The sequence below is a fragment of the Neolamprologus multifasciatus genome, chromosome 12, assembly GCF_963576455.1.
Source record: "Neolamprologus multifasciatus chromosome 12, fNeoMul1.2, whole genome shotgun sequence".
In the NCBI taxonomy this organism is placed as follows: Eukaryota; Metazoa; Chordata; class Actinopteri; order Cichliformes; family Cichlidae; genus Neolamprologus; species Neolamprologus multifasciatus.
Genome location: NC_140450.1, coordinates 22,774,762 through 22,801,042, shown reverse-complemented (window position 1 = coordinate 22,801,042; position 26,281 = coordinate 22,774,762). Strand labels below are relative to the sequence as shown.

At 41.7% G+C, this 26,281-nt stretch overlaps 1 protein-coding gene across 4 annotated transcripts in view; it reads left to right on the top strand.

Annotated features, from left to right (window-relative positions):
* Positions 1–26,281, top strand: part of rtkna (rhotekin a) — a 54,691-nt gene that overhangs the window by 3,066 nt on the left and 25,344 nt on the right. The window contains exon 1 of one of the 4 annotated variants that reach the window (XM_085181458.1): positions 12,388–14,389. The exons of 2 other annotated variants lie outside the window; for them this stretch is intronic. In XM_085181458.1, coding sequence (XP_085037584.1) covers positions 14,294–14,389 — 96 coding nt within the window. In that variant the 5' untranslated portion in view covers positions 12,388–14,293. One more of the 4 variants, XM_085181459.1, reaches the window with a different exon arrangement.

Genomic DNA, 26,281 nt, shown 5'->3' with positions numbered 1-26,281 from the left:
CATAGAGCCGAGGCATTCTGCTGTTTTTTGTATCACAAATTGACAGGGTGATATGGCCACAAGCTGGAAGAGTGAAAAAGCGAACAAGTGATTTGTACAGATGTCCACACTGCAGCCGTCTCGTCGATCCTTTGCCTGCCTGCTCAGTGGGAGCGAAGAGCACATCTGCTTTCTCACTCTGATCCACAAGGCCACCAGTGTATCTGTACACAGTCTATACACACACAAAAACACAAACACACACACTGTCTCCATCCTCACCAGCTCTGTTCTTTCAGCTGAAGCCAGCCAGGCATGCGGTGGGAGATTGGGATAGTGCAGTTATTATGGAGGTGGTGGTGGAATGTCCACTATTTCATTGCTCTGCCGTCGTGCCATGTTTAATTCAAGGATGGACCACACTGGTCCACAGCGCTGTGGCTAATACCAGCTATAAAGGGCCAGGAAGTGGTTAGGTATACGCGATGGCACGCCCATCCACCCACACTCTTTTCCCAGCCTGCAACAGTGTATGGCAAGGTCTGGGAGTGTGCCATTTCTGTTGGGAAAAAGCTTTAACAGTTTTGGGTTGTGGTTGGCTTTGGTGTCATGCTCTCCTCCACCCTGTGTAGCCACAGGCTCGCTAAAGGAAGTATCCAAAGTGAACATAGTTGTGGCTTTAGTAAAAGTTTGGATACTGTCTTTGCTTATCATTTGGCCACCATAAAAAGAACACGTTAGTCAGCTAGAGAAAGGTTTATTTGTTTTGTTTAGTTTTTTCTCATTTATGACCTCATTTCTCATTTATCAGTCGAAACTGCTGCACCTTGGTAATATTTGATCTACTTTGGAGTTACAAACCAGTATGTTTTCTCCAGATGTTTAAACGCGTGTTTTATAGTTCACAGAGGCAGCGGCCTCCAAGTGCCGCTTCTGGTGTTTCATGTGGCCTGGCAGAAAACTGTGACCTCTTTATGTAAGCATATATCTGCCTGAGAGCACACACGAAGGGAGAGAGGTCGTGTAGATGTTGTCGGGAAAAACACTTTTTGCCAACAAAGACAAAGCACCCTAAGCCGTGCATCCGCTGAGTGAAGACTCACTTTGAAGGAATGCTGAAAGTCTCACATTCAAGGCAGGCCTGTGTACCAAAACAAAACAAAAAAAACAATTGGCTTATTGCGCTGCACTGTAGCCAAAAACTAAACACTGTTCTGGGGCATGAAATGCCTGGGAAGGGACTCAGAGGCCTGAGCTTTCTGAAGACTGGATGCACTCCGCTTTCCTGAATTCTTGAATAACTGCTTGAAGACTGTCCTACATAGAGATATGTGCGTGTGTGTGTGTGTGTGTGCGTGCATGCGCGTGTGTGTTTCACGTGTGTACCCTCAGGGCTTTCTCGCATTTTTAACACTGCAGGGGTACAGGAGAGATGCCAGGGAAAAGTTTAGCCATTGTGAAACCTCTCTTCTTAAACAAAGCTTCGCCACTGGAGCTGTCTGCTGGGAGACTTTCTGGGTTTGATGTTTTAACCAGTAAATGTTTAACTTTTCTTTTCTTTTTTTTTTAATGGCTACGTCATTGCGGAGGACTTTTCCCACGCAGCGTCTGTGAGCTCGCACAAATTAAAATTGTTTGATCTCGGTTTCGTCGAGCCTTGGGTAAAATTCAACCAATGGCCTGCCATTGTTCCCCGTGGTAATGGCTGGACTGTTTGCCTAATGTGTTTGGTGATAGTGAGGATAAAAGCTTTATTCTTCAAATAAAGTATTAAATAGATTCTAACTTCTTTCACTGTTGAACTCAACCCACGCGCCAATTTCTATTATTTTCATGCAGGAAGGCAAGGTTATGCTGAGGTTTATTATTTAACACAACGATTTGTTGTTTGGCACGAAAACTCACATCAACAATTCTTAATGTCTTAATAGTGATTTGAGTCTAATTTATTCATTTACCCAGTGAGTGAGCTATTCAAAGAAACAGCTGACAGTCACCTCGTAGTCTAGGTGTGTCTACAAAAGCCTTTAAGCTCTTGTATTGACAGTATAATATAAACTAAATTGCCATTGCAACACTGACTCAGTTGTTTGAATTTCATCATTGCTGTGAGTCTTTACATTTGCCAAGGGGAAAAATATTGTGTTACATATAAAACAAAATGTACAGTACACCTGTTTTTTGGGGTTTCTGTGACCCACACACATGCACACATCATTAGACTCAGAGATACAGAATGTCCTTGTGTGCTGGCAGCACTTTCCTCACAGCCTTATCTTATCTATAAGGCCCATTGGGTGGATAAAACTTTTAATGCTTGGGTTGCAGAGATGGTTAGTCTCGTGATGGTAAAAGATAAAACTGCATTTCAGGGTTATTGTGGGGACTTTTCATTTTTAGGCAATCAGTGTTAGCGCACTACTTTCTTACCCTCTATTGTGGCTTTACAGTATTCTAGTTCAGTGATCTACTTCCAGCTTCTTGCTGCTGTTAATGGAAAGTTAGGCTGCCTTTGTGTAAGGACATAAGTGTTCTGGTCATGCTGTGTGGTTAGTGTCTCTATTTGGCAGCTGGTGTCAGGGTGCAGTTTAACAGCTGAGGGTCTGCTGCTTCTTATGTTGCAAGTAAACCCCACCCAAACACTGATATGCACTTTTGCACTTTAAAGGGCTTTGTTGTGAACAAGGCGACAAGACCAATAGCAGAACAGGCGTGTAAAATATACATATAGGCACATAGAGGAAGTGAGTCACACTTACAGCCAGTATCTAGTTCACACATGTCTGTACATTGTGAAGTCCCTGCCTACCCTACCAACAAGTATTATGAATGAAAGCTTGTGTTTTAAACTTGCTGTTAGTCACTCATGTGATCATTCGGTCGTTCCCTGCCTCATACGCATACACAGACACACACATACAGACAGTGACTAAGCACCAGGGTCTCTCTGAGTAAGGTCCATTGCATATTCTCCTTTGTTCACCCAGCATACGCTGTCCTGTGTAAGGCTGTCACTGGCAGTGATTCGGTTAACAGACAGACAGAGAGATAAGTATTGGAGGCTTAATCACTGGATACTTTCCCACTCTCCCAGATGGGAAACTTCCTCCATGCATCATCAGAGCTGTCTCACTCAGTTACTACCTCAGTTAGTGAGGTGGATAAAGCTTTTGAGTCAGAGTAACCCAGACCTGTTGCCATACAAGTCCCTTCTTGTCTCCATCCTCCTGTAATATTAGGAAAGAGGGTAATGTTACAATGGAAGGATTTGTGTTCATCCGTTGTTGTGAACTAAGCTCACGTATACAGTATGAATGGCTGCAACATGGCATTAAAGAAATATGAAATGAACTAGAATAGGCTCTGAATAAGGTAGTAGAACAGCGCTGTGTGATTTCCTCTGGATTGTATGACAGAAATTGTAAATTTAATGGAATGTAGAGCAGGTAAAACCTTTGTTCTGTATCCGTTTGCCAGTCCTTGTTCTTCTAATTCTATCATTCCTAACACCTTCTTTCTCCCAAGAGCCATATTATGTGGGCCACTCCACTGCTTTCGGGCTCAGATCCCCTGATGAAACAGGGAAATGGGTTCATTTTGACACATACTTCGGGGCTAACCCACTTTACTGATCCAGATTCTTTACTTCTGGACAGCCACAGACGATTTGGTTTATGTTCCTTTAGTCTCTGTTTTTTAAATTTAAAAAAAAAAAGTTTTATTATTCACCCAACCTGTTCAGCCAAGCTCAAACACACTGCACAACATCATTTGACTGTCTTATGTTAGAAGTATTGTCTTCCTTCTAACACAAGACCCCCACTGAGTACAGCTTTGTTAAACATTGACAAAAAGGCACACATGCACACCCAAATTCCAACGTGCGGTATCATTTACAGTCCGAGGCACTTGTCGTCAGCCCCTTTTATTACTGAGGGCTTAGAAACATGAGCGGCTTTGTCTCCATGAAGAAAAATGCAATTCTCTGACAAACATGCTGTGCTTGAAATAGAAATCTTTGTAGATGTTGGCGTTTGTATGTCGCGCTTGGAATTTGGGTTTATGAAATTACAAAACCCCCGAGGTTTGAGGTTTCCTACATCTTGTATGGCCCTAGAAGCCAAAGAGGGCAACAGTGAGGGAAAAAAACTCGCTTTGCACGCTGTGTGGGTTCATTGCAACATTTCATATTCTAACTTTAGCCTGTAACTTCACCAGGGACAAGTCATTAACCTTCAATTCCACACATTCAGTAAGGCTGAAAGATATGGGGCATGTCTATGTCAGCCCACTGTGCTACACCTTTTTCTACAGCTCTTTCTGTTCTGGTCTTGTCTTTCATTTCTTTTTCTGCACAAAGAAGCTTATAACCACCTAACATTAATATGAAATAGATAGAGTCTGGGCCTCTCTTTTATACAGGGGAACGCACAGTGAAAGGAATCAGTACTGAGAAATGTTCAGAGGGGCAAGTGGGTGTGTTGTGCATGCCCGTTCCTGCACTGATCCAGGCTATTGTTTTCATTTTGTGTAATCTCACTGAGATACAAAGTGATGTGTTTAAATGACCGACTGCACCCTACAGCGAACAGCATGTAATAACCGATAAACTGTGGATGTTTCAGATGTAGGTATTGTGTTGCTCTTTGTACCAAATAATTTAGTGCGGCGTTGGTTCTGAATTCACAGCCGCATCTTAAATTTGTTGCAGCGCAGCCTAATGGCGAGTTCTCTGAATGCTACCGTGGAGAGGAGAGGGCAAAGGGGGCACAAGCGCCAGCGATGTTCTCTGTTTTGTTGATGCCAAGCAGGTGTTTGACTTTATGAGAGCAGATGGTTGTACTATGCATGTCTGCTTTCCCAGCATGCTGCACAGTCTACAAGTCCCTGCCAGCATGCCTGCGTCTTAATGTGTGTGTTTACTGGGCCCAGTGGCAGACGGTGCACTGTCACATATTGTAGTAAGGTTGGGTTTTTGCTGATGTCTCAGCACTTATTTTCTGTGGTCTGTCCCTGTGTTTTTTCATTATTGCCTACCTCAAGGAACAAAAGCGATCATTGTAGGTGTTCACTCATGCAGATTTTTGATGTTTAATTATGCATGCCGTCAGATATGAATGATACTCTGAATACCTTTGTGACTATACCATCAAACGTGAGCCGCATTTCGATATGAAAAAGCACTTGTAGTGTCAATCATATTGCCAAAAAGATATTAGGTAGAGCAGATTGAATGCCAGTTTGCATCGTTTGACAGCAGTAAAATAGGATGGCCAATCAGGGCTTCAAAATGTCATAACAGCACAAAGGAAAAATCCGTCAAAAACTGCCTTAAATGTATTTCACAGCATGCAGCCATCTGATACACCTTTATAGTAGTGTTCGTGGTTTTGTTGGACTTTTCTTGTACGTCACACTGAAATACACTGCAATCAATCAATCTTGTGATTAATTGTCTAGCCAGAAAATGAACTTTTCTGCTAATTACAGCTTCACAGATGCTATAATGTGCTGTTTTATGTTTTATAGTTAATTTAAGAAAATCAATTGGAGGCATTGTTTGAACAAAAGGGTAATTTGAAGAAGGCACTTAGAGTTTGAAGAATTCTTATGGTAAGATTCTACTACACTGCTCAAAAAAACAGTCAGTTCATGGATATTGATCTGGTCAGTTAAGTAGCAGGGGGGGTTGTTAATCAGTTTCAGCTGCTTTGGTGTTATTGCAGTTAGGTGAAGTAGAACAACAATAGGGCAATCCCCAATGCAGGAATTGTTTTACAGGTCAAGATTACTGGCATTTGTTCTTACCTCATCTTTTCATTTGACTAGTGTCAGTGTCACTACTTGTAGCATAAGGTGATACCTGGACCCTACAGAGGTTGCACACAATCCTCTAGGACAGAACATCAACATTTGTCATTGCCAGACGGTTTGCTGTGTCTCCCAGCACAATCTAAGAGCATGGAGGAGATTCCAGGAGAGACGGCAGTTGTTCTAGGAGAACTGGACAGGGCCGTAGAAGGTCTTTAACCCATCGGCGTGACTGGTGTCTGCTCCTTGGTGCCAGAAAGACCAGCCAGAGCTACAAAATAACCTTCAGCAGACTACTGGTATGAATGTCTCTGACCAGACAATCAGAAACATACTTCATGAGGGTGGCCTGAGGACTCAACGTCCTTTCTCTGTGCTCAATGCCTGGCACCGTGGAGCTCGATTGGCATTTGCCATAGAATACCATAATTGGCAGGTCCATCTCCGACCTCCTGTGCTTTTCACAGATGAGAGCAGATTTATCCTGAGCATATGTAGCAAATGTGAAAGGGCGTGGAGAAGCTGTGGAGAAAGCATCATGTCCAGCATATTTTTCTACTTAGATTTCCGGCATGTCTTTAAATTCCGTGAGTTGAATGAACCTTTCCCTCAAATTATGTGACATCCTTTTCTTCTTAAAACATAACCCAGTTCATATCAGTATAGCTATCCGGCATGATTGTTTTCCCCATTGACATCTGATGTGCTTCTAAACAGTGTATTTGCTGAAGTTAGATATGTTAAATGAATACTTCACTAACTGAAGAAAAAACGCAGTACAAAATCACCGATGTGTATAAAAAAAATTAAACCCAACATGTTGTTGGTTTTACATAAAGGGCACATTATGCATTATTATCTTTCTGTGCCTGTGTCCAAACTCAGCCCTCTCTACATAATTCCCCCGAGTACAATGAGCCAGCCAGTCAGAAAACCTAAGAAATGCTAGTGGCTGCAAGATAAATAATTTGCACGGTGTCATGTGAATATGAAAGAAACATTTTTATCAAGAAGTTAATTCCAGTGCTGAAGATTATTTTTTGAATATTCTGAATCGAGGGGAGGATTTATAAACAACGAAGACCTTCAGTTTGTACAAGGTAATGCTGCCTTTCCATGCCTTTTTGATTAAAATGCCACATTAGGTCCTCTCCCTCCTCGTTCCAAGCTGGCAAAAGTATTAAACCTAGCATAAAGATGCAGTGTTTGTTTGATTTGTAGTTTCCTGAATGTCTCCTCTGCAGGTGTTTAGTCTTGTATTGTTTCTGCAGATGTTTCAATTAGTGGCTCTTGCTTTGGATTTTACCCACAAACAAACAGTGCCTTGGCATTAATCAGTGATAAAAATAAGTTTTATAGTCCAGCGGGCATGACCTCATGCCTAATAAAACTACAGATTTTCAACCTTTTGTTTTTATAATCTTACTGTTTATATTTGGAAACATTGTTCTCTTTACTTCTTTTTCTTTTATGAACTTCTCGTGTCTGTGAAAGTCATCTATCTTTGTCACGTCTGGTTTTAGTTGCAAACAAACAGGAGCTTTTTTACATCCTTTTCCCTTTTTTTTTGTTGTTCTTGTTTTGGTTTTTTTTACTTCCCCAGATTAGAGGCTTTTAAGTGCACCACACAGACATCAAAGCTTTTTCACTTCAGGCTGTGTGTAACCATTATTTCTCTGTGAAGTACTCTGTAACTTGCACTGTTAAACGGTGTTTCCCTCGGCGGTCTTGCTGTTGCAGCTGCTCAATCTGCAGGGGGAGCCATTGTTCCATTTCAAATTGCACAGCTGCTGAGCCACGTCTTTCTCCTTCCCTTCACAATTTTAAATGTTCACTTTATATTCATGTTACGGTCATGAATACTAATTTTAGAAAATCATTCACATTTAAAAAAAAAAAAAAACATAAATGAATTGCCATGGTGTACACATCCTCCCTGAGCCACACACATGTCCTTGTATATTGCACAGCCTGCACCCCTGAGGCAAGAAATCAATTGAGATGAATTTCCTAACGAGAGAGTTCCTCTTTCACTGAGATGTCTGGTCCTTCAGAGTGATGAGATGCTGCAGTCTCCTGTGACCAGCTGAGCTAGCGTTCTTGAAAGTCAGCAATGATTCTGGGGAGCAGCCAAACTGCCGCTGAACTGCTGAACTGTCTCTATAGTCGTCTGTATTAGAGTCTGTTTTTCTTTCACAGCTATCAGTAAAATGGGTGATACTGAGAAATAAGATCAGCCCTCCAACTAAGCACTTAAAACACTCCCTGGCCTACTACCCTGACTTAGGCAGCCTCCTCGCCCAGATCTTGTATGCTAACCCATGGGTTCGGGTGAAGGCATCCATTACAGTATGGGATTTCCAATGAAAGAAGAATGTCTGTTGCGTGATTTGCAGCCGGATGTCTGACTTTTCATCTTCAACATCCCCTTTACCTAACCTTAAAGTAGAAGCTCCATCATTTGGACAGATTTCTCATTAAGTGTATCACACTTCAAGCCGATACACCTAATAACAAGCTAGGCTGTTGTTGCGATTTACAATGTCATTACACCATCTCTGCGCCTGAGTTATGACTCTGTGGCTGTCGCCGCAGGTTTTTCATGCTCTGTAACTGAGAACTGACCTCTGGAGGGGGTTTCCTTAAGAAATGTCTGGTTTCACAGCTCATCACGCACAGCTCTCATCATGTTGAGCAGCGTCTGCCTTAAACTACCCTAACACTGCCAAGTAATTGAAGTCTTGTGATATTCCTGTTCTTACTTTGATCAGAGCATTTTTTTTCCCTCACTGTGAGCAATCACAAAATATTTTTATTGTGTCTTTATGTAAAACAAAAAAAAACTTCACCTTTGTGACTTTTTGTGTTAAATGTTGGTGTACAGCGGCTGATTTGGTGGTCTGGGAGGTCTTTTTTTTCTGTGTGACCAAAAATCTAGTTGAACATGTGAAAAACGTTTGTAACAATCCCGTTTTGTTTTAACGACAGTATTTGCGAGCATGATCAAAGGCACTTGTCTAAATTTGGAGACCATTTTTGTTACAACTTGTTTATATGTATTTATTTCTAGATGTGCATTTGTGTATGTAAGCGTGGGTTGCTGTCTGTGTCCCTGTGTGTAATTTAAGCGAGTGGGAGTCGTGGTGGAGTTCAGATTTCAGATTTGGTTTTGATGATAGTCAGACTTCTTTGTTGTGGTTTGGGACACGGCTGCCTGAGGCCCTCGTGTGGTTCCCTGCCCTGTTCTGCCGCCACACTGTGCCTCAGACCAAAGACAGCATTTAACTTTTTACACATATCGATTTACATAAAGAAATAATTTCAGTTACTGATTAATGCTGATTAGAAGTTTAACATTACATTTGTTTGAAAATCACCAGTATGATTATTTTCTCTACACTCTGTTTTTAATCTCCCTAATATTATTTTATATTTATGGATTTCTGGTCTAAACAATAGGAATACTCTGTGTTCAGATTTGTGGGATCTGCCGATGATGCTTTATTACAACATGTTTTTCTGCTTTTTGACAAAACATTTGATTAAGGATAGTTACTGAATTTTGGAAAATGTGGCATTGTTGCTATTTAACAGACTCTCCCTTTGGACTCCAAGTGAAATTATTTGAGCAATCAGGCTTAACTAGTAAATCTGTTGATTAATAAAAACCTGTCTGATACACAGAATGCTACGTTTCCTGTGCCTGTAGTTTCCAAATTACTGTTGCAGAGAGGAAAGCATGCTAACATGCCATATTTGCTGATAATTTTGACCAAATGATGCGAAAGCAAAAGTGAAGGGACAGTGAAGGTGATAAAATTGAACAATTGTTTTGTTTTTTTAAACAAAAATGTGCATGAAAGTCTAAAATAAGGGTAAAAGGTCACTCCTGGGTGAAACCTGGGTGTTTTAAATTTTGCCACCAAACCCAGCCTTTTCTGTCATTTATGCATGTGGAAGGTTTTTAAAGATTAAAACAATAATAAATCTGTCTTTAAGCCAAAGTACCTTTTTTTCCAACCTACATGCACACTGCCGTTTTGCATTGTTATGTTTTTCTAACATAACAAAGTGTCTCCACTATGTCTGTCCTACACAATAACATCAACCTCTTGTTTCTTTTCTTTCTCGCTAAATTGAAAAGCACCTCTGAATTCAGATTTACAGATGGGTGTCATGTTAAAGTGGAGAAAAAGACTTGTCCAAGTTGCACAGTTAAATTCTAAAAGAACAGCCCCACCATTGTTGTTTCGGCTAGATTCATGTATGCTAACCCAAGCAGTTGTGTCCCGAGCAGTTGCAGTGCTGACGGACAGTTTCTGTATATTATACAGCCAAGCGCCCAATAAAACCAGTTTGTTTTACATGTTGATGTCTCTCAAGTAAAAAACAGTGGCTGAACCATGCCCATTAAAACGCCTGTTAACTAGCTCTCACCTACTGCCATTTTCCAAGCTGCTGCTCTTTTATTCTAAATCCTGATTTGAATCCTGTTTGCCAAGTCACCACTCACTAAAGTTAAAAACAACAGCTGTGCTGTGGTTTTGACTATATTTACACAATACGTTGGAAGCGACAGAATCTTTCATTCAGGTCTGTTTCCTCTATGGTCATCTGAACGTGCTGCTGCTGCGCTCTGTCACTCACAGACGTGAAGCTGAACGGACCGTGGGCAGCAGCACTTCTGCTGGAATTAGAACTACAGACAGTGAAACAGCCTGTTTGGAGCAGAGCTAAAATCGGGTTTATTATAGGCCTGGCAGAATGAAGGATCTGTCTGGTATTCTGAGCTGAAACTTGAAGTGCACATTGTGGGGATATGTGGGGCAATCTTATAACTTGTTAAAGCAGGTATAACAGCTTTTCATCCACCCATCTTTCGGAATTGTTTTTCCAACGTGAGGTAAGATGCTGGGCACATTCTGGACAGGCTGCTGGTCCATCACAGGGCACAGGGCAGGTATAATATTTCCTGTTTAATGTTGTTTGGCAGAGCACTACCAGGTCACTCTGTGCTTTGACTCCAGTGTGTTTTCCTCCAGCCGATTAGGTGTACAGACAGGAAGTTTTCCATATTCCTCCACACTTCCTTTCAGGAACAACAGAGGCACCGGGTATTGTCTTTAGAGAGGTTCAACCCTCTCTGATTCTATTATGCAAGGTTCAGTGTGTGTGTGTGTGTGTCTTCTCTGGTTTCATTAAACCTCAGAGTTGGTGAGGGATTAACTGGTTGTGTAATACATTGGCTCCCTCATAGCAGCCAATTAGCACATCTGGCCCTGCTTCAGTCAGAAGAACAGTCACTGCTAATCCAGCAGTCAATCAGGTAACCGCCATTTAACATCACAAAATCGGTCAAGCCCAAAGGTGTCAGGCTTCTACACATCCCTCTAATCAGCTGTCTCTGGCTAGCTGAGTTTGCCCTATTCTCAGTGGCTTCGGGCCAAGATGCAGTGTTTGAGCTGGTTAAACCGCCTGTCAGTGTGCCCTGTCATTGAGATAATAGCTGTTTTCTGTCTGTTTTTGTTCAGCCTCTAGGCATTTGTCATAATATGTAAGTCTTTGTGGTTTACTGCAGGGAGATTTACCTGCAGCCAGTTCTGCCTCAGGGAACTGCTGCTGTTGTAATGGAGCTTAATGACAAACTAAATAGATTAAGTGATATTGGAATAGTTTATATATTTTATATTGATTTTATCTTTTGTTGTTTGTTCATTCTTTGAAAAAAAAACATATAAAGATAAGATAAGCTGACTTTTAAGTTTGTTTCAGCACAGATTAGTACAGTAGTACAGAGTTCAGCATATTTCTGAGGTGTTGTTGGATTAACATTTTTCCATTTCAGCAGCATGCCAGGTCACCTTTCACAGAGGATCGGCTGCATGTGATTTTAGATTCTGAGTGATTTATGTATCCAGTCAGACGCACACACGCTCACACAAAGAGATGCCAAAAAGCACCTCTTTGCATTTTAACTCAACTATTTCTTTTTCCACCCCCGGAACAATAAATCTCCTGTCTTACTGCATATGTTGGGCATCCTCTGCACACGGCCATAAACAACCAGAGGAGTCTGTTCAGTGACAGGTTGCTTCTCCCAAAGACAAGAACCAACAGACTTAAAAACTCCTTTGTCCCACACGCCATCAAACTGTTTAACTCCTCTCTGGAGGGGAGAGGGAGGGGAAACAGGAGGACAAAGGAGGGGGGAACAACTAAGCTGTAGTGCCTCTTCTCTTCACTGTGCAATACCTTTTGTGCAATACTTTTTGTTAATAATCAGCAGTGCAATAGACTCCATACTTGAAATGTGCAATTCACTTGTATTTTTATTTTTATTTTTATTTTTATTTTTATTCCTATTTATTCTATTTATCCCCTTTGTATATTTTATCTATATATGTCTTTGTATTTATATATGTGTATATATATATATATATATATATATATATATATATATATATATATATATATATATATATATATATATATATATATATATATATATATAATATTCTTAACTCTGTAACTTCTGTCGGTGCTGTGCTTTTTGGAAAAACAAATTTCCCAGAGGAACCTACCCGAGGGATTAATAAAGTTTTATCTATCTTATCTATGTTGGTATCTGCAGCAGATTAGCCGGCTGATTTGAACTCTAAGGGTGGAGGCTTTTCTTGGGGAAATGACCTGGCTTACTGCTGGCGCCCCTGGCTCTGCTCTTTTGAGGTGAAAGGGCTTAATCAGCGCTTTTGTTTTCACTGTTTGCATGTGTTCACAAGTTTAGGAGACATGCTCCAGGGTGATGGAGTTCCATATGGACATGTGTGTAGAGAAGAGTCATCCCAAATATCTTGTAAAACTGAGGAATGTGGTGGGAAAACATCCTGTCACTATGTCGTGTAACTTTGTTTTAAGGGGTGATCTGACTAATGATGAATCCTTTCTGGTGACCTCTGACTCACCTCGGTGTTAAAGAGCAGAAGAATTTGTGTCCTTTTAATTAATGTGTCTGAGTGAGTAAGTAGCCTGCAACGTAACGCCGGTTTCCTGTTGAGGGGTCGGCTTGTGGTTTGCTCAGCACAAGGAAGGATACACGCATCACAACAGCGCAGGCATGAGAATATCGCACTGGAGAGCAGACCTGGTGACTTCTTCTACGCCGTATTTTGTGTGGAGCAGATTCCGATTGACTGTAAACAGTTTTTCCCAGACATAAACGCAACCATCAGGAGAATTTGTGGCTGAAAGTCACATGGAGTGAAACTTTGGGATTCTCTCTGTTGAGAACACAGGAAACTGCAGCCAGCTGTGATCTTTGGAAAGGAGACCGACTTCTGGTGTTGAAAGAAGCGCTTTATTTTCAAAGTAGGGAATATTCTCGCTTTGATAAGGACCCCCCCACAAAAAAACAAAAAAAACAACAACAAAAAAATGACTTGAAGAACCAAAAATATTTGTTAGATATTTTAAGAATTTCCTGGAGAGTTATCAGTTTTCCACTGATACATGAAAGGTTTGCGCAGTCTGTTTTCAAAGCAGGTCTTTTTGAACTGTGCTCACGCATGTGACCTTGATCTATGTATATTGAGTGACTCTTTTGGGATACGTGATATTTTTTTAAAAAGTTAATCGTACAAAATGAGTCAAATATGAGTATTTCCACTGTTTAAATGTTTCCTGAACCACCTCTTCTTGAATTAAGCCGGTTTTCTGTGATATTTCGGTGTACATTTCCACTCTTACTCCACTCTGACACTGATATAATTCTCCATTTATTATCAGGCTATTAAGATGAACAAAGCTCTCCGCCCCGCTGTGCTTGCGTGCTGGTGCGGTATTTTCTTTATGTTTGTTTAAAAGGGCGTGAGTTCTGTTGTGGCAGTCTCTCTCTCGCTCTCTCTCTCTTCTCCGTTTCTTATTTTTTAAGAGTTATTATCAACACCAGAGGCGCGTCGTAGGGGTTAATTTAGCGCCGAGTTGGGCAGCGTGAGGGCGCACACAGTGGAGTAGTTGTGCCTATCATTCCCGCAGAGGCGATGCCCTTTTGTGGAAAGGTCTCTTGTCAAAGAGGACAGACGGCGTTCACAGTCGGGACACAGAGACACAAAGAGAACAACTGCATTTTAAAAGCCTCCATTCTTTTCCAGCTGCCGCTGGGTGTTGACTGTGGGTGTTTGAGAGGATCGTTGTCGCCCGGAGAGAAAAAGTACAGAAGAATACGCGCCGTGAACGAGTTGGGGGGATTTTATGAACAGGGTTGCTACAGTGCAGTCGATGCTGTCATCCACTCCACCTCTTGTCTGCTTTCCCGGTCCTACTAGGCTTGTTTTGGATGCGGAGAGGAACTTTTACGCGTTGTTTTACGCACTGGTTTCTTTCTTAATCATTGACGACTGAACAGGACACTGCCATAATGAACTCCGTGTCCCCGGTTCCTGCGGGGTAGGGGTCTGAACTCGACAACTTCAAAAAGAAGTCAATCTTTTCGTTACCTGCCTAAAGGATGCCAGTTGATAAGTACGCAAACATGGAGGAAAAACTGTGGATACTGGAAGATCTCAATATGATGTACATTCGTCAGATTGCGCTCAGTTTGCAGGTAAAAGAGCAGATTTAATTTTGTTATTGGCAATCGCCTCTGTCTGACTTTTGCAAGCTTGTTTTATGTTTGTTGTTGGCACTGCTGTGTCTAGTTTACAGCATTTCAAAGTTGGGTATGTTAGCAAAAGTGTTTTGTTTTGTTTGTTTTTTTAAAATTAATGATCAACTGTGAGCACAACCAGTTTGGCCGATAAATGAAATCCTACTTTCAAATATGTGCTCCCCAAAGTACAGTGCATCCTCTGTCTGCAGTCTGCAGCTGTTGCAAAGTTTACAGAGGGGTTGTTTGAGGAATCTTTCTATGTGACAAACAAGTTGCACTGACGCTGGTGTGGGCTCTTCTTTTTACAGATGGCAAAGCTCTCACTGACAGCAAACAGAAAACAACACTGCATGCCATCCATCTCTCCCTCAGTGTCTCCCCTCCCAACTGGGGTTCACACACAGTCCACAGCTGCACATGTGGGCCTCACAAGTCCCTGTGGGAGTGTGCATGCATGTCTGCATGTGAGAGAGAGTGTGCTATTGTGCTCCGAGTAAGACACAGAAGGGAATCAATCCATGTGTAATTTGACAAAAGCTTTATTGAGCATGCACTATCTAGCCTCCTTCCTTTTGCAAATCACCACTGTCTTTGTTCCTCTTTCCTTTTTGGAGGAAATACCTGAAGAATGAGTGCTTCATTCAATAGAGTTAAAAGGCAGAAGAGGCACATGGCCATTGGAAATTTACAGGAATGTCAAAGAGATATTCTAATATACTTTCTTTTCTGTCTGCATAAGCTGAAAAAAATATTGCCTGTCTGTGCTGCAGCTGTGTCAGAGGTTTCAAAAGCAGAGAGTTTGTTTCTCACCATGTCAACAAAACTCTAGTCCAAAAAGTCTTACACTGTGTGACATGGAAGCAATATAAGAGGTGATATTACTCATGCTGTGTTGTACCTGCGAGCATTTGGCATTGTTTTTGAATTTGAAGTGTTTCTTTGTTTGTGTACCCGTGCCAAGTGCCACAGAGCATGCCAGGTGTCTGGCTTTTCATCACATAAGGGGAGAAGCTATGAAGTCATGGAGACGGCTGCCAACTCCAGGTTAAGTGAGGCCTGGTATATTCTTTTTTTCTAGGATGCTTTGGTTTTTCTGACTCTTGAACTGTCTTTGAATGTATCATTCAATTTGCTCAAGAATATCTTTATAGTATGTGTGCCTAAAAATAGCTACACAAGTTCTTAATGGCAAACACTAATCAGGGTGTTAGTTGCTGCTACAGAGGCTCTTTTGACGAAGAATGCTGTTTACTGCTTGGACATAGACCAGAAAACGGTGCGTTGTCTGAGTATTAAATCTAAGGCATTACTGTGGAATGTAGATAACGAGGAGTTTCTGTCTCAAGATCCTTGTGCTAGTAAGCATTGAGCCGTCTCGGTTCCAGTTTAATTTTTGTAAATCCAATTACAAGGGTAGACGTGTGCAATAACAAGATGATGGCCTCTAATTCAGTCATGTGGGAAAGTTTTCTTGTTGCTTCCCCTGCTTCACAGGGAGTTCAAAGGTGAAGTGTCAGCTGCAGAGAGGCTTTACTCTGCATTAACCTGTGGGAATTTCAGTGTGGTGGATGGCCTTGCTCCATACTTTTGACTGGTAAACACTCAGTTGTTTGCTCAAATGCTCATTCATTCACCCCCCCCCCCCCCCCGCCACAATTTCTTCTGTGCCTGGGTGGTTTTATGAGACAAGGATTCTTTGACTGAGCTGCGCTGCATGGCCCACACTGACTGCAATTTCAGCTAGCTATGGATGTTTTTTGCTCCAGGGTCTTTCGTAAGTGTCCTTTAGGATCATCGGAGCTTGCAGTTATTACATGTGAGCCCTTTTCTCCTCCATGTGATTTTCTTTTCCCCCTGCGGCAACATAACTTATATGTACAACATATCTGAGGGATGTAGAGGTAGTCCTTCTTTGTTATAGATCTTCTTCACTGATTATTTCAGAAGTGAAGAGAGCATTTCAAAAGGAAAAATTAAGGAGATTGCACAAAGGTATACTGAGGCGCTGAGGCATTATTCAAGCATTTATAATTGTAGCGTTAGGAGGGAGGAAGGAACATGTCTCCTCTTCATGTTTTAACAAGTCTGTTAGAGTAGCTGTTGCTACATTTGTGGTTCAGATGTTTTCAATATTCTGTCTCTTTTATGAGGCCGTACCATAGTTGTGGTAGTTTCTTCTTTAGCTCTATATACATGTTAAAAGCATTTGCGTTGCAGGATGCAGGATTTACCCCAAAGGAGACATAGCTGATAGGAAAACAGGAAATGGTCATGAGTAATTATTGTTTCCCACCAGGAGAGACAACATGATGTCATCGAACCCATTGACATTACTGGTCATATATCCCCCATACTAAGCCGGATATAACCTTTTTTTCTTATTTACTTCATACTGATTGCTAGTTTCTGGTCTACTTCTTCTTCTGAGTTGCAGAGTTAAATGGTGACATTTGCAACTATTCTTCTGAGGTCTTGTTTTTTTGCTCAAGTTGCAAAATGAGGATTTGTGCACAGCGCTTTAGCCTGTATGTCAGTGATTGTTTGGGAAAATACAATTCTTTCTCCGTGTTTGTTGTCCTCCTGCTGCTTTTCATGCCGGCGATGTCGTCTGATTAAAGAATAATGAGATTCTCTTTTTCTGGATTCTGCCACAGTTGTTAGATATGTTGATATGATGACCCAGCATCATTTGCTGAACATGTGGAGAGCACAAACTGGAAGCGTAGACAAGTAAAGTCAAAAACAGCTGCTGAAGAGCAGCAGTGACTTTAGTCATGCAGTCATGGTCAGTCATCTCTAACCCCAGCTAACTGTGAGCTCATATTGGGGGTGGTGGGGGGTCATGTGGGAGTTTCTCTCTGCCTTACCCGAGAGTCGTATTCGACTGGTCACACGCTCCCAAAATCTAAACTTAGCTGAGGCCGTGCCTCAGATATTTTTACAGATTCTGGACTCTGCCATAAATATCCATCGACTCATATTCACGTCTCTTTGTCTGTTCATCTGTCCCCTTGTGTGCATGTTGTCATGTGCTTGAGAACATGCTTCAGTTATATAACCACACACACGGACACACAAAGTGTTCGCTCCGGTAGCAGAAATTTCTTAGCTCCGAGCCCTTTAGACCCCACCAATGCCATTTCTAAATGGAGGCGGTGTTGGAGGGGCAAAGGCCAGACTGATGATAGCAGTTAATCCGTATCTGCCTTGGGACAGTAAACCAGTATCTTGGGCCCTGTAACTGGAGGGTTTGATGCGCCAATGACAAATGTGTAGCAAGAGCAAAGGTTAATCTTTTTTTCTTTTTTTTTTTAATGGACAGAAATGGTGCAGATTTAGTCATTCCACTGGTGTCCCTAGACTATAGTTTTTGCTATTTAATGTTTTTTTTTTTGTTGTTATTCTCCTTCATCTTGTTCTTGCGTTTCTGATCTATATTCATTTTCACCATAAATTTAATCCCTATATGTTTCATTCATCCTTTTGTCTAATGAATTCAAGCATTCAAGCCCACCATATCCCACTAATGAAGCACCTAGTCAGTAGATGAAATCTGCATGCGCGTGCATCTGTAGGTGTGCACGTGTGTTGGTTCAGCCGGGAGGCTCTTTAAGTAGCCTGCGTTACAGCAGACACAAGTGGAACGTATGCTAAAGCTAACAGCACTTGTTCACTTTTGATACAGGATACACAAGTCAAGTCTCAGCCAAAACACATTCCTCTGCAACAGACCACTTGATTGCGCTCCACTGCTTGCTGTGTGTGTATCTTTGTGCTTCTAAGAATGTGTGTAAGTAAATATTTGCAAAGAGTAATGATCCACTACTGTGAGCTATTTAATCTTTTATTTAATTAGAGGCCTTTGGTTTAATGCCCTGGATTTCAGTGTCAGTGTAAGTTGTTATTTAGCTGTTTTCATTTGATCGGAATTAAGATGAAAGGTGTTGAAGCGATTTTCTGCTGTTGTGCTACAACCTAAAATGGGTGGAAATAGCCGCACTTATTTACTTATAATAATCATGTATATGTGTTTTAGCCTGATCGCTGTGTGTTTTTGACTTCTGTGCCATGGATTACTACAGTACCTTCCAGTTCTTTCAGTGCTGTATGCCAAAAGCAAGCACAGTGTGTAGGAGCTAGAGGAGAAAGGGGGCTTTGTATCACATCACACACACACCCATTTCTTCCCACCGAGCCCTCTTCTTTCTTGGAACAGCATGTCTAGCTCCTTACTCACGGCCATCCAGCTAACGTCAATCCTGCTGACTGCAGTCCAAATCAGGTGGCTCCCCTCCTCACGCTTGCACCCCAACATTCCCTGTCCCCCATGGTTATTACCACAGTGCTGTGTACCTCAGTCCTCACCCCAGGCATCGCCCATTCAGCGGTTAGTAGGAACAGAACAGGTCTGAATAGGCGCTCTGTGCGAGCAGGAACCAGTTAGATGCTGGAGCCTGAGCCAGCTTCCTTTGAAAAACAGCAGGCGTGAGCCAGGAGAGTGAGAAGCAGAAAACAACATGCCAAAAGGTGTTGTTATTGGAACATCGACCTGCCTCCCTGCATCTTTCAAGCCTGCCTCATTTTGTCATTCACTTTCCTATCCCTGCTATTTGTCTCCAAAGCTATTTGATAGCCTCACTCTGTCTGCGCAACCGTCTCAGCTTTTGTCGCTTTGTTTTCCCCCCACGTTGTGTTTTATCTAACCCTCAAGCGTCACCTTCCTTTAATCCTCCAAAGAAAATTGGAGCTTCTTGAACTTGCCACTACAGGCACGATTCAAGCCTGCGGACTGGATTTGAATCTCTGCTTGACGTTTTGTGCATTCAAGCTCACAAGTCAGTGTCAAGCGTAGATATTTAAAATGGTGTGTTCCATTTGTAAAATGTGAAATTGAAAACATCTGAGCGTGCCGGGGCTGGTGGCGCAGGCTGGTTATCAGATGGTGGGAGCACACGTTGCGTTAAAAAAGAATATTTGGTTGTGTGTTTAATTAAGCCTGTAGATGTTGCTTTTGTGTTTGCATCCACATGGATACAATTTAAGCTTGCGAGACGAAGTCTGCATGGTGTTCATTATTGTGTGGAAGTTTATGAGTCTTGCAGACCTTTTATTTTATGTCTTTGATGAGGTTTATGTACTGTATGTGTGGAATCTTTGCAGTGTGGATGATTGTGTTCAGTTTATTTATCTCCATCGTGTGCATCGCTGTTTTTTGATCTTTGATTGTCTTAAAATTGCTTGCATGCAATAGGAGCTCCATCAAACAGGTGGAAGCTTAAAGTGATGGAGAACAAGTATGAACAGTTACCCCCATTAAACCAATCCATTACCCAGTGTGAATTCCCCTGCAGAAAGCATGAATAGCATCACTAATATACAACCCTTAAAGATGTCTCTTCAGGAGCAGCATGAGTTTGTGTCCCTGTGTTTCTACAGCAGTCCAAAGTGCCTAATTGAATCACTACTAACTGCAGGATGCTTCGCCACTGAGTTGCAGCATGCATCTGAAGTGGCGTCACTGGTGGGTGTCTGTGTTTGGCAGGTGGAACAACTCTGTCAGCATTTGCAGAGCTGCTGTCTGACCATCTGACAGTTCTGTCTTCATCAAGGACAAGAGGGATCTATTTAGCACTCTGATTTTCACATCATCTGTGAGATCTAGTATAATAGATGGTGGCTTGGCTGCTTTATTGTTAATGTTTGACTCATACACATGTAAAATGACAGAAAGCAACCTGGCCTGCTTGTGTTTTATGCAGCTTGTCTCGGTTCTGTGGGTAGACGATGAATGGCCCTGCTGTAAAGGGAAACCTAAAGGCACAGGGGAATTCCAGGGTTTGGAGGCGGGTCACAGCAGAAGCTGGGGCTTAAGACTGAGGTAGATCTGAGGGCCAAGGCTGCTGAATGGGGCCTCTTGTTGTGGTAGAGGGGTGTTGATTGGCATGGCGGAACTCTATGCCTCCCCCAGCCACGTCCCACACAAACTCTACTAGATCCAAAAAAAAGCACAGTGTCTCATCATGATGAGCTCACTGGAAGAAACTCTCCAGCTAGATGATGTCATGCTACTGTTTTGTAGTTGAGGTCAAAAGCTCAGGGTGACAATAGGAGGGTTATGTGTGTTGGATGGGTGTATATACTCCTGCTGGATGAATTTGACTGGAGCTGTTGTTCTAAAATCTTTGGTTTTAATCTCTTTCCTTCCTGCTTACACGTACACGTATGCATACAGTTGTGATCAAAGCTTTACATCCGCTCATCGTGGGCATGAATATCATGGTAATTTGGGGCTTTTAATGATTTCTTTCAACCATTCTTGTTCTAGGGTGAATGATTGCACAGCATACATTTTTAATGACTTTAAACCAAAATTGGGTGCACAAGGTTGGATTTATTTGGGATTTTTTCTAATCTGCACAGGGTGAATCTGCACTAATATTTTGTTAAATGTCACTTAGCACGTCACACCTCGACCAGATGCTTTTGGTAGCCATCAGTAAGCTTCTGGCTTCTTTATGGCTGGATATTTATTATCACTGAATATATTTCACTGTTCTTGGCAGAATTTGTATAGTTGGTTTTCTGGCATAGACCTTTTAGTATAGTCCACAAGTTTTCAGTACATTTGCGGTCAGGGGTTTGGGAAGGCCTTTCCAGTAGCTTAATGTCAGCCGGCTTTATCCATTCCAGAACTACCTTTGATGTGTGTTTTGGATCATTCACCTGTTGGAACACCCAATTGTGTCCAAATTTCAATCATCTAGCTTTTGATTAGAAGTGAAGTTTAAGAATTTGGAGATGGTTCTCCTTGATCATTATCCCATGCACTTTGTGCAATGTACCAGTACTACTGGCAGCAAAACAGCCCCAGAGCATGATGCTACCACCACCATGCTTGACAGGTTGTACCGCGGTACAGTACAAATGCAGGCCATTTACCATTTACAGTGTTCCTCTTAGTCAATTGCAATGTTAAACTCACTTCACTGTGGACAGTGACACTGATGTCACAGGGACGGCTTTGGTCAACAACTGTGAGGACATCAGCTGTGTGTGTTGTTATAGGCAGGTAATGAGTTTCCATATGTCACAATATTGTTTCCAATTTTATCTTCTTTAGGAGATGAAAAGGTTAATCTAGCTTATCCTCACCAGGACTAAGAAGGCGGAGAGGGATTCTTATTGGCTCTGTAGAGGAGCATGTCTCAGTATGATTGGCTGAGACAGATAGTTAACTCTGCCGAAGACCCCGCCTAAACTAGTCTTTTCTGAAGCACTGTGTCATGGGTCAGCACGTCCCCATGCACAGACGGCCACTGGGTTATTACACAACTACACGAGTCAGTTCACTGAGGCACTATTTTAGGCCTATAACAACACACACAGCTGATTTCCTCACAGTTGATGACCAAAGCTGTGAAATCCATGAAGATTGACAGCGAGTGTATATATAACTGAATGCGATCACTGTTGATGCAACTTGCATAATATTCCAGGCAGTGTGTTTTATCACACTGGCTGTTAGATTTCTGGTGTTTTAGTGATAATGAATGTCAGGGTCAATATTTTTATGTCTTTAGCAAAATAATAATTTAAATAACATTTTATATAATGCAGATTTACAGGCTGCTGAAGCTCCACATAATTGTTACAGCTGTATTTAAGATACACACTCATGAAAGATGAATAAATGCCACCTCTCATTTTATCTGTGTCTTTTGAAACTTCTGACAAATTAAGAAAAGGAAATGAAATATCAGTTTGCATATATGCAACTTTAATTTATATATATTTGGTCTACATCTGGCATTCATGTGAAAGCATATGTCTGACTCTATATATATCTTTCAGGTTTTTCAGGAAAGAAAAATATCACACTGAACATGTAAAGGTCTCAAAACCTCATGTATCAAATATGATACACTTGGCATTACAAGGTTAAGAGTATTATGTTATGTATTCTTTTATCAGAGTCTAGTCTACTCTCAGCATTATCTAAAGGTTAGACAACTTTCATACAGCCATACAGTGCCTGAGGCAGCCTGACACTGGGAGTAGATCAATGACCCCGTTTGTCTCTAGAGGTTGTCATGTTCTCTTAAGGCCAGCAGGGGTCTTGTAGGCTCACCATCTTGAAAACAGAAGTTGGTTAATTCCCTGCTATATTTAAAAAAAAAAAAAAAAAGGTTTGGGATTCATTCATCATGCTTGATTTCTCTAATAAACTAAAACTTAACCTACTAAAGCTGTGATTTTGATTTAGGTAGAATAGAGCAAAAGCAGCAGTTTTTATTTCAAAGTTGTGTATGCTACAGTTTAGTTTAAGCTACACGAACAGTAGTATTTGGGTAAATGATAGACTATAAGGACTGTGACACAGTAAAGCAAACAATCATCTAACTTACTAATAACTTACTTTTTTTATTGTGACTACTGGTACCTTGCAATAAAGAAATCAGAGCTTATTCTTGGGTTTGGATGCTGTGGGTTAGTCTATGTAAAACTGCCTCAACCATCATTTAATATCCTTTTTTGTTTTTCATACTATCCCTCCTTTAAGCCATGATTGTAATTAAGATTTCATTCTACTTCAAGCTCAGGAAAAGATTACAAATCAATCCGAGACCGTCCAGAAAATTGCTCTATAACTAGATGCACGATTATAAAAGGCTCTCGGCAGAAAGGAAAGGAGCTTGAGGACATACAGTAGCGGCAGAAAGGAAGGGAAATACTTGTTTGGGGATGAGGGCTGTTGTTATAGAGTCAATAGGAAGTGCTTGAATCACAGAGGGAGAGAGCTGAGGAGGCCAGTCTGGCTCGAGGAATTTCCTCTCATCCTGTGAAACGCAGCATAATGACACAAATGCTATCATTCATTCGGCTGGTCCGTCTTGAGTTATGCAACATTAGAAAGCTGAACCTGACCCTGTGAGCATCCTATCTTTTGCCATACTCAGTGTATGTACTGCCATTTGCTAAACATGCACAGTTTAACCTTTTTCTTAATTTTTTTTTATGTGTTAAATCTTTGCATCATTGTTTTGGTGCTGGTACTCATGCTTGTTGTTCCCTTTCAACTGCGAGTGAAAATTTGCCCCAGACAGCAACTTTTATGGCTGGCTCCTGTCACAGCGTGTTGCTGATTAAATCTTAATCTGATTAACTGTGGGATATTTACAGCTCTGAGTGTTACGCTATCAAGGCTCATCTTGTTTTTGTTGCACAAGACTAAACTCACAGAGAGATGAGAGGACTGGAGGCAAATTTTAAGTACAGTATGGGTATGGTCGCATATTTGTTTGGTACGTGGTGCATTCGGCTTTTGTGGGGATGTCCTCTGCTCCCACAGCAAATGTCCTCAGCTAGAGCTAAAGAGCTGTAGTCCCCCACCCAGATGCACAGATGCATCATTGCCCTGTTGGAATGGACTTTGTTGCTCTATTGCTATTAGCCAAGACTGCCCACAGACTGACTCTCTCTTCCTCCAGCCCAATCCTCCTACATGTCATCTGCTGCATCTTCTGACTGCATGCCTCATTCCACTTCTCAGCCCTCCCACAAATAACACATAACAAAACAACTGCGTTTTTTTTTTGTCTTCATTCCCCGAGACTGAATCCAATCCACTGCTCTGGCATCTTGGAAAATATTAAAACAAAACTAGGGCCACTTTTGATGATCTCTGTTTATTTCCTGCAGATATACAGTTTCATAATATCCTCCTTGTGTTTTAACAAATAAAAAACATCCTGAACGCTCTATTATTAGTTTAGCAGCGTGGATTTCCTGGAGCCTAACTCAGTAGTTAGCCGATGCACCCTCACCCCTCGCTTTATTCCCACACCTAATTCTGGCTGGATTCATCTGTGTTTTCCGTTTCCGTCGGCCCACAAATCACTCTCATATATCATCAGCTGACAAGGTGATGCGCTCTGCTGCTCCACAACTTCCCAGAGTGCCTGCATGGGTTAAGCAATGAGCAAAGGCAGTGGCAGGCATGCAAAGACAAAATGCAGAGGGAGAACCATACTTGTTTTGTTTTTTTAGTTTGTCCAAATTGATAAGTTGCTCTGTCAGTGGAGTTACACATGCATGTCTACTTGTGTTGGCTGCCAGCTAATGTTATTTTATCCACATTGTGATGCCTTTATTGCAAAATTCAAGCTACAGTTAAGATTAAGCAGCTCGTTAGTGCAATAATTTATGGTATTCTAGTAGTAGAGTGCCTGTAGTACATTATTTTTAATACTAAATAGTATTGCATAATGTTCTAATAGCATACATAAATGTGACTGTGCCTCTTATCAGAGAGTGACCTGCTGCATATAAATGAAATTCATTCCATTTATATGCTGAACTAAAAAGGCTGCATTTGTCAGTATGTCTCAGCTCTGTGGAGGTTTTGCAGCAGCAGTTTTGTGCCCTCGAAATCTTTGCAAGCAGTTCATAAAATAAAACAAAGGATTTGTGTGACTTTTTCCTTTATTTTGCTTTCTTGCAAACTCTGTTATTAATGTATCCTGACTCTTATAACCGCTCACTATTTGAATTGCTGAAGCAAGGACATGAGAGAAGATGGATGTTTTGTCTGTGCTGTGCAACAGTCCAAAACAGCATATTGACAGTGCCTGTGAAAAAAAAAAGTTGAGTCATAACTTAAAAGAGAAAAAAATCTCTTTGCCACAGTGTAGGCGGTGCAGGCACAAAGCAGCCACGTTAGATTTTACGAACACACTTACAACCCACTTTAACTTTTGGCCAAATTTGGAGCTGCCAAAAAATCCTGCTCTTGTCAGTTAGTCCTAAATATTTTGTAAGATTTTGGAAGAGTCCCACTGGAAAAGAAATACGTGTCTGCGTAGAGGCCTCTGTATTTCATGACAACAAACTGCTGAACAGTTTTTTTTAGAGATATGTCTGACAGATTTATTTAATTTTTTTTTATTACAAGCCAACAGCTTATAGGCCAACAAGTCATTTATAATAATTGAAATTCCCGCAATCCTTTTTTATTTTTTATTTTTTTTTGGTGGGGGCATTTTTTGGCATTACCCTATGGCAGTGTCCTTGTGATGCTGCTCCCAAGGGACCCGCGGAGGTTTAAAATGACAGTTCACTTTTCACTGCGCGCAGCTACACACACAGACACACACACCCGCCTCCTCAGAAGCGGCTCTCGGTTGGTCCATCAGCCGGTCAGTCTTCATCCTTCCCTTGTGCTGGTGATGTTGTGTGTGTGTACGAGTCCCGACTGGAGCAGCGGAGCTACTCGGACAGCGACAATGAAGACTGTGACGGGAATGAAGACGGCGCAGACGGGCTCAAACATATGACCGCCTTTCGTTCTCCCCCCAAAACCAGCGAGCTTTGTGGTTTCTGCGCGGATCCTTAAAACTTCCAAAGCCAATTAGCGGTACCTATTTTCGGCTTTTCAGTGGATATTTCATCTTGACCATAAATGGAGGTCCCTCAAAAGGAAAAACTGAGTTGAGGTCTTTCACGTTGTGCGTGTGCGAGACGCTGAACGGACCCTGCTGTTGCGTAAAGCCCCCGTGCTTCCAGTTTGGAGAGTTGGAGGAGAGCGGAGTGCTTCTCTTTGGTTAGGATGAACAACTCAAAGAATCAAAGGGTAAGGTTCGCTGTTTTGCTTACTGTGGAAAGGCTGACAGCGATTGCGATGGAATTGAAATTGTTGTTTGTATAGCCCAGTTACACTCTGGCTTGACCCACATGATCGTACACGAGCCCTAAAGAAGAAGCCCGTGTTGATAACGTGGTGCTTACTCTGCCAGAATGCCATCAGAATATCGAATGAGCCTATCTTGAATCAATAAGCTGTTTTGTTTG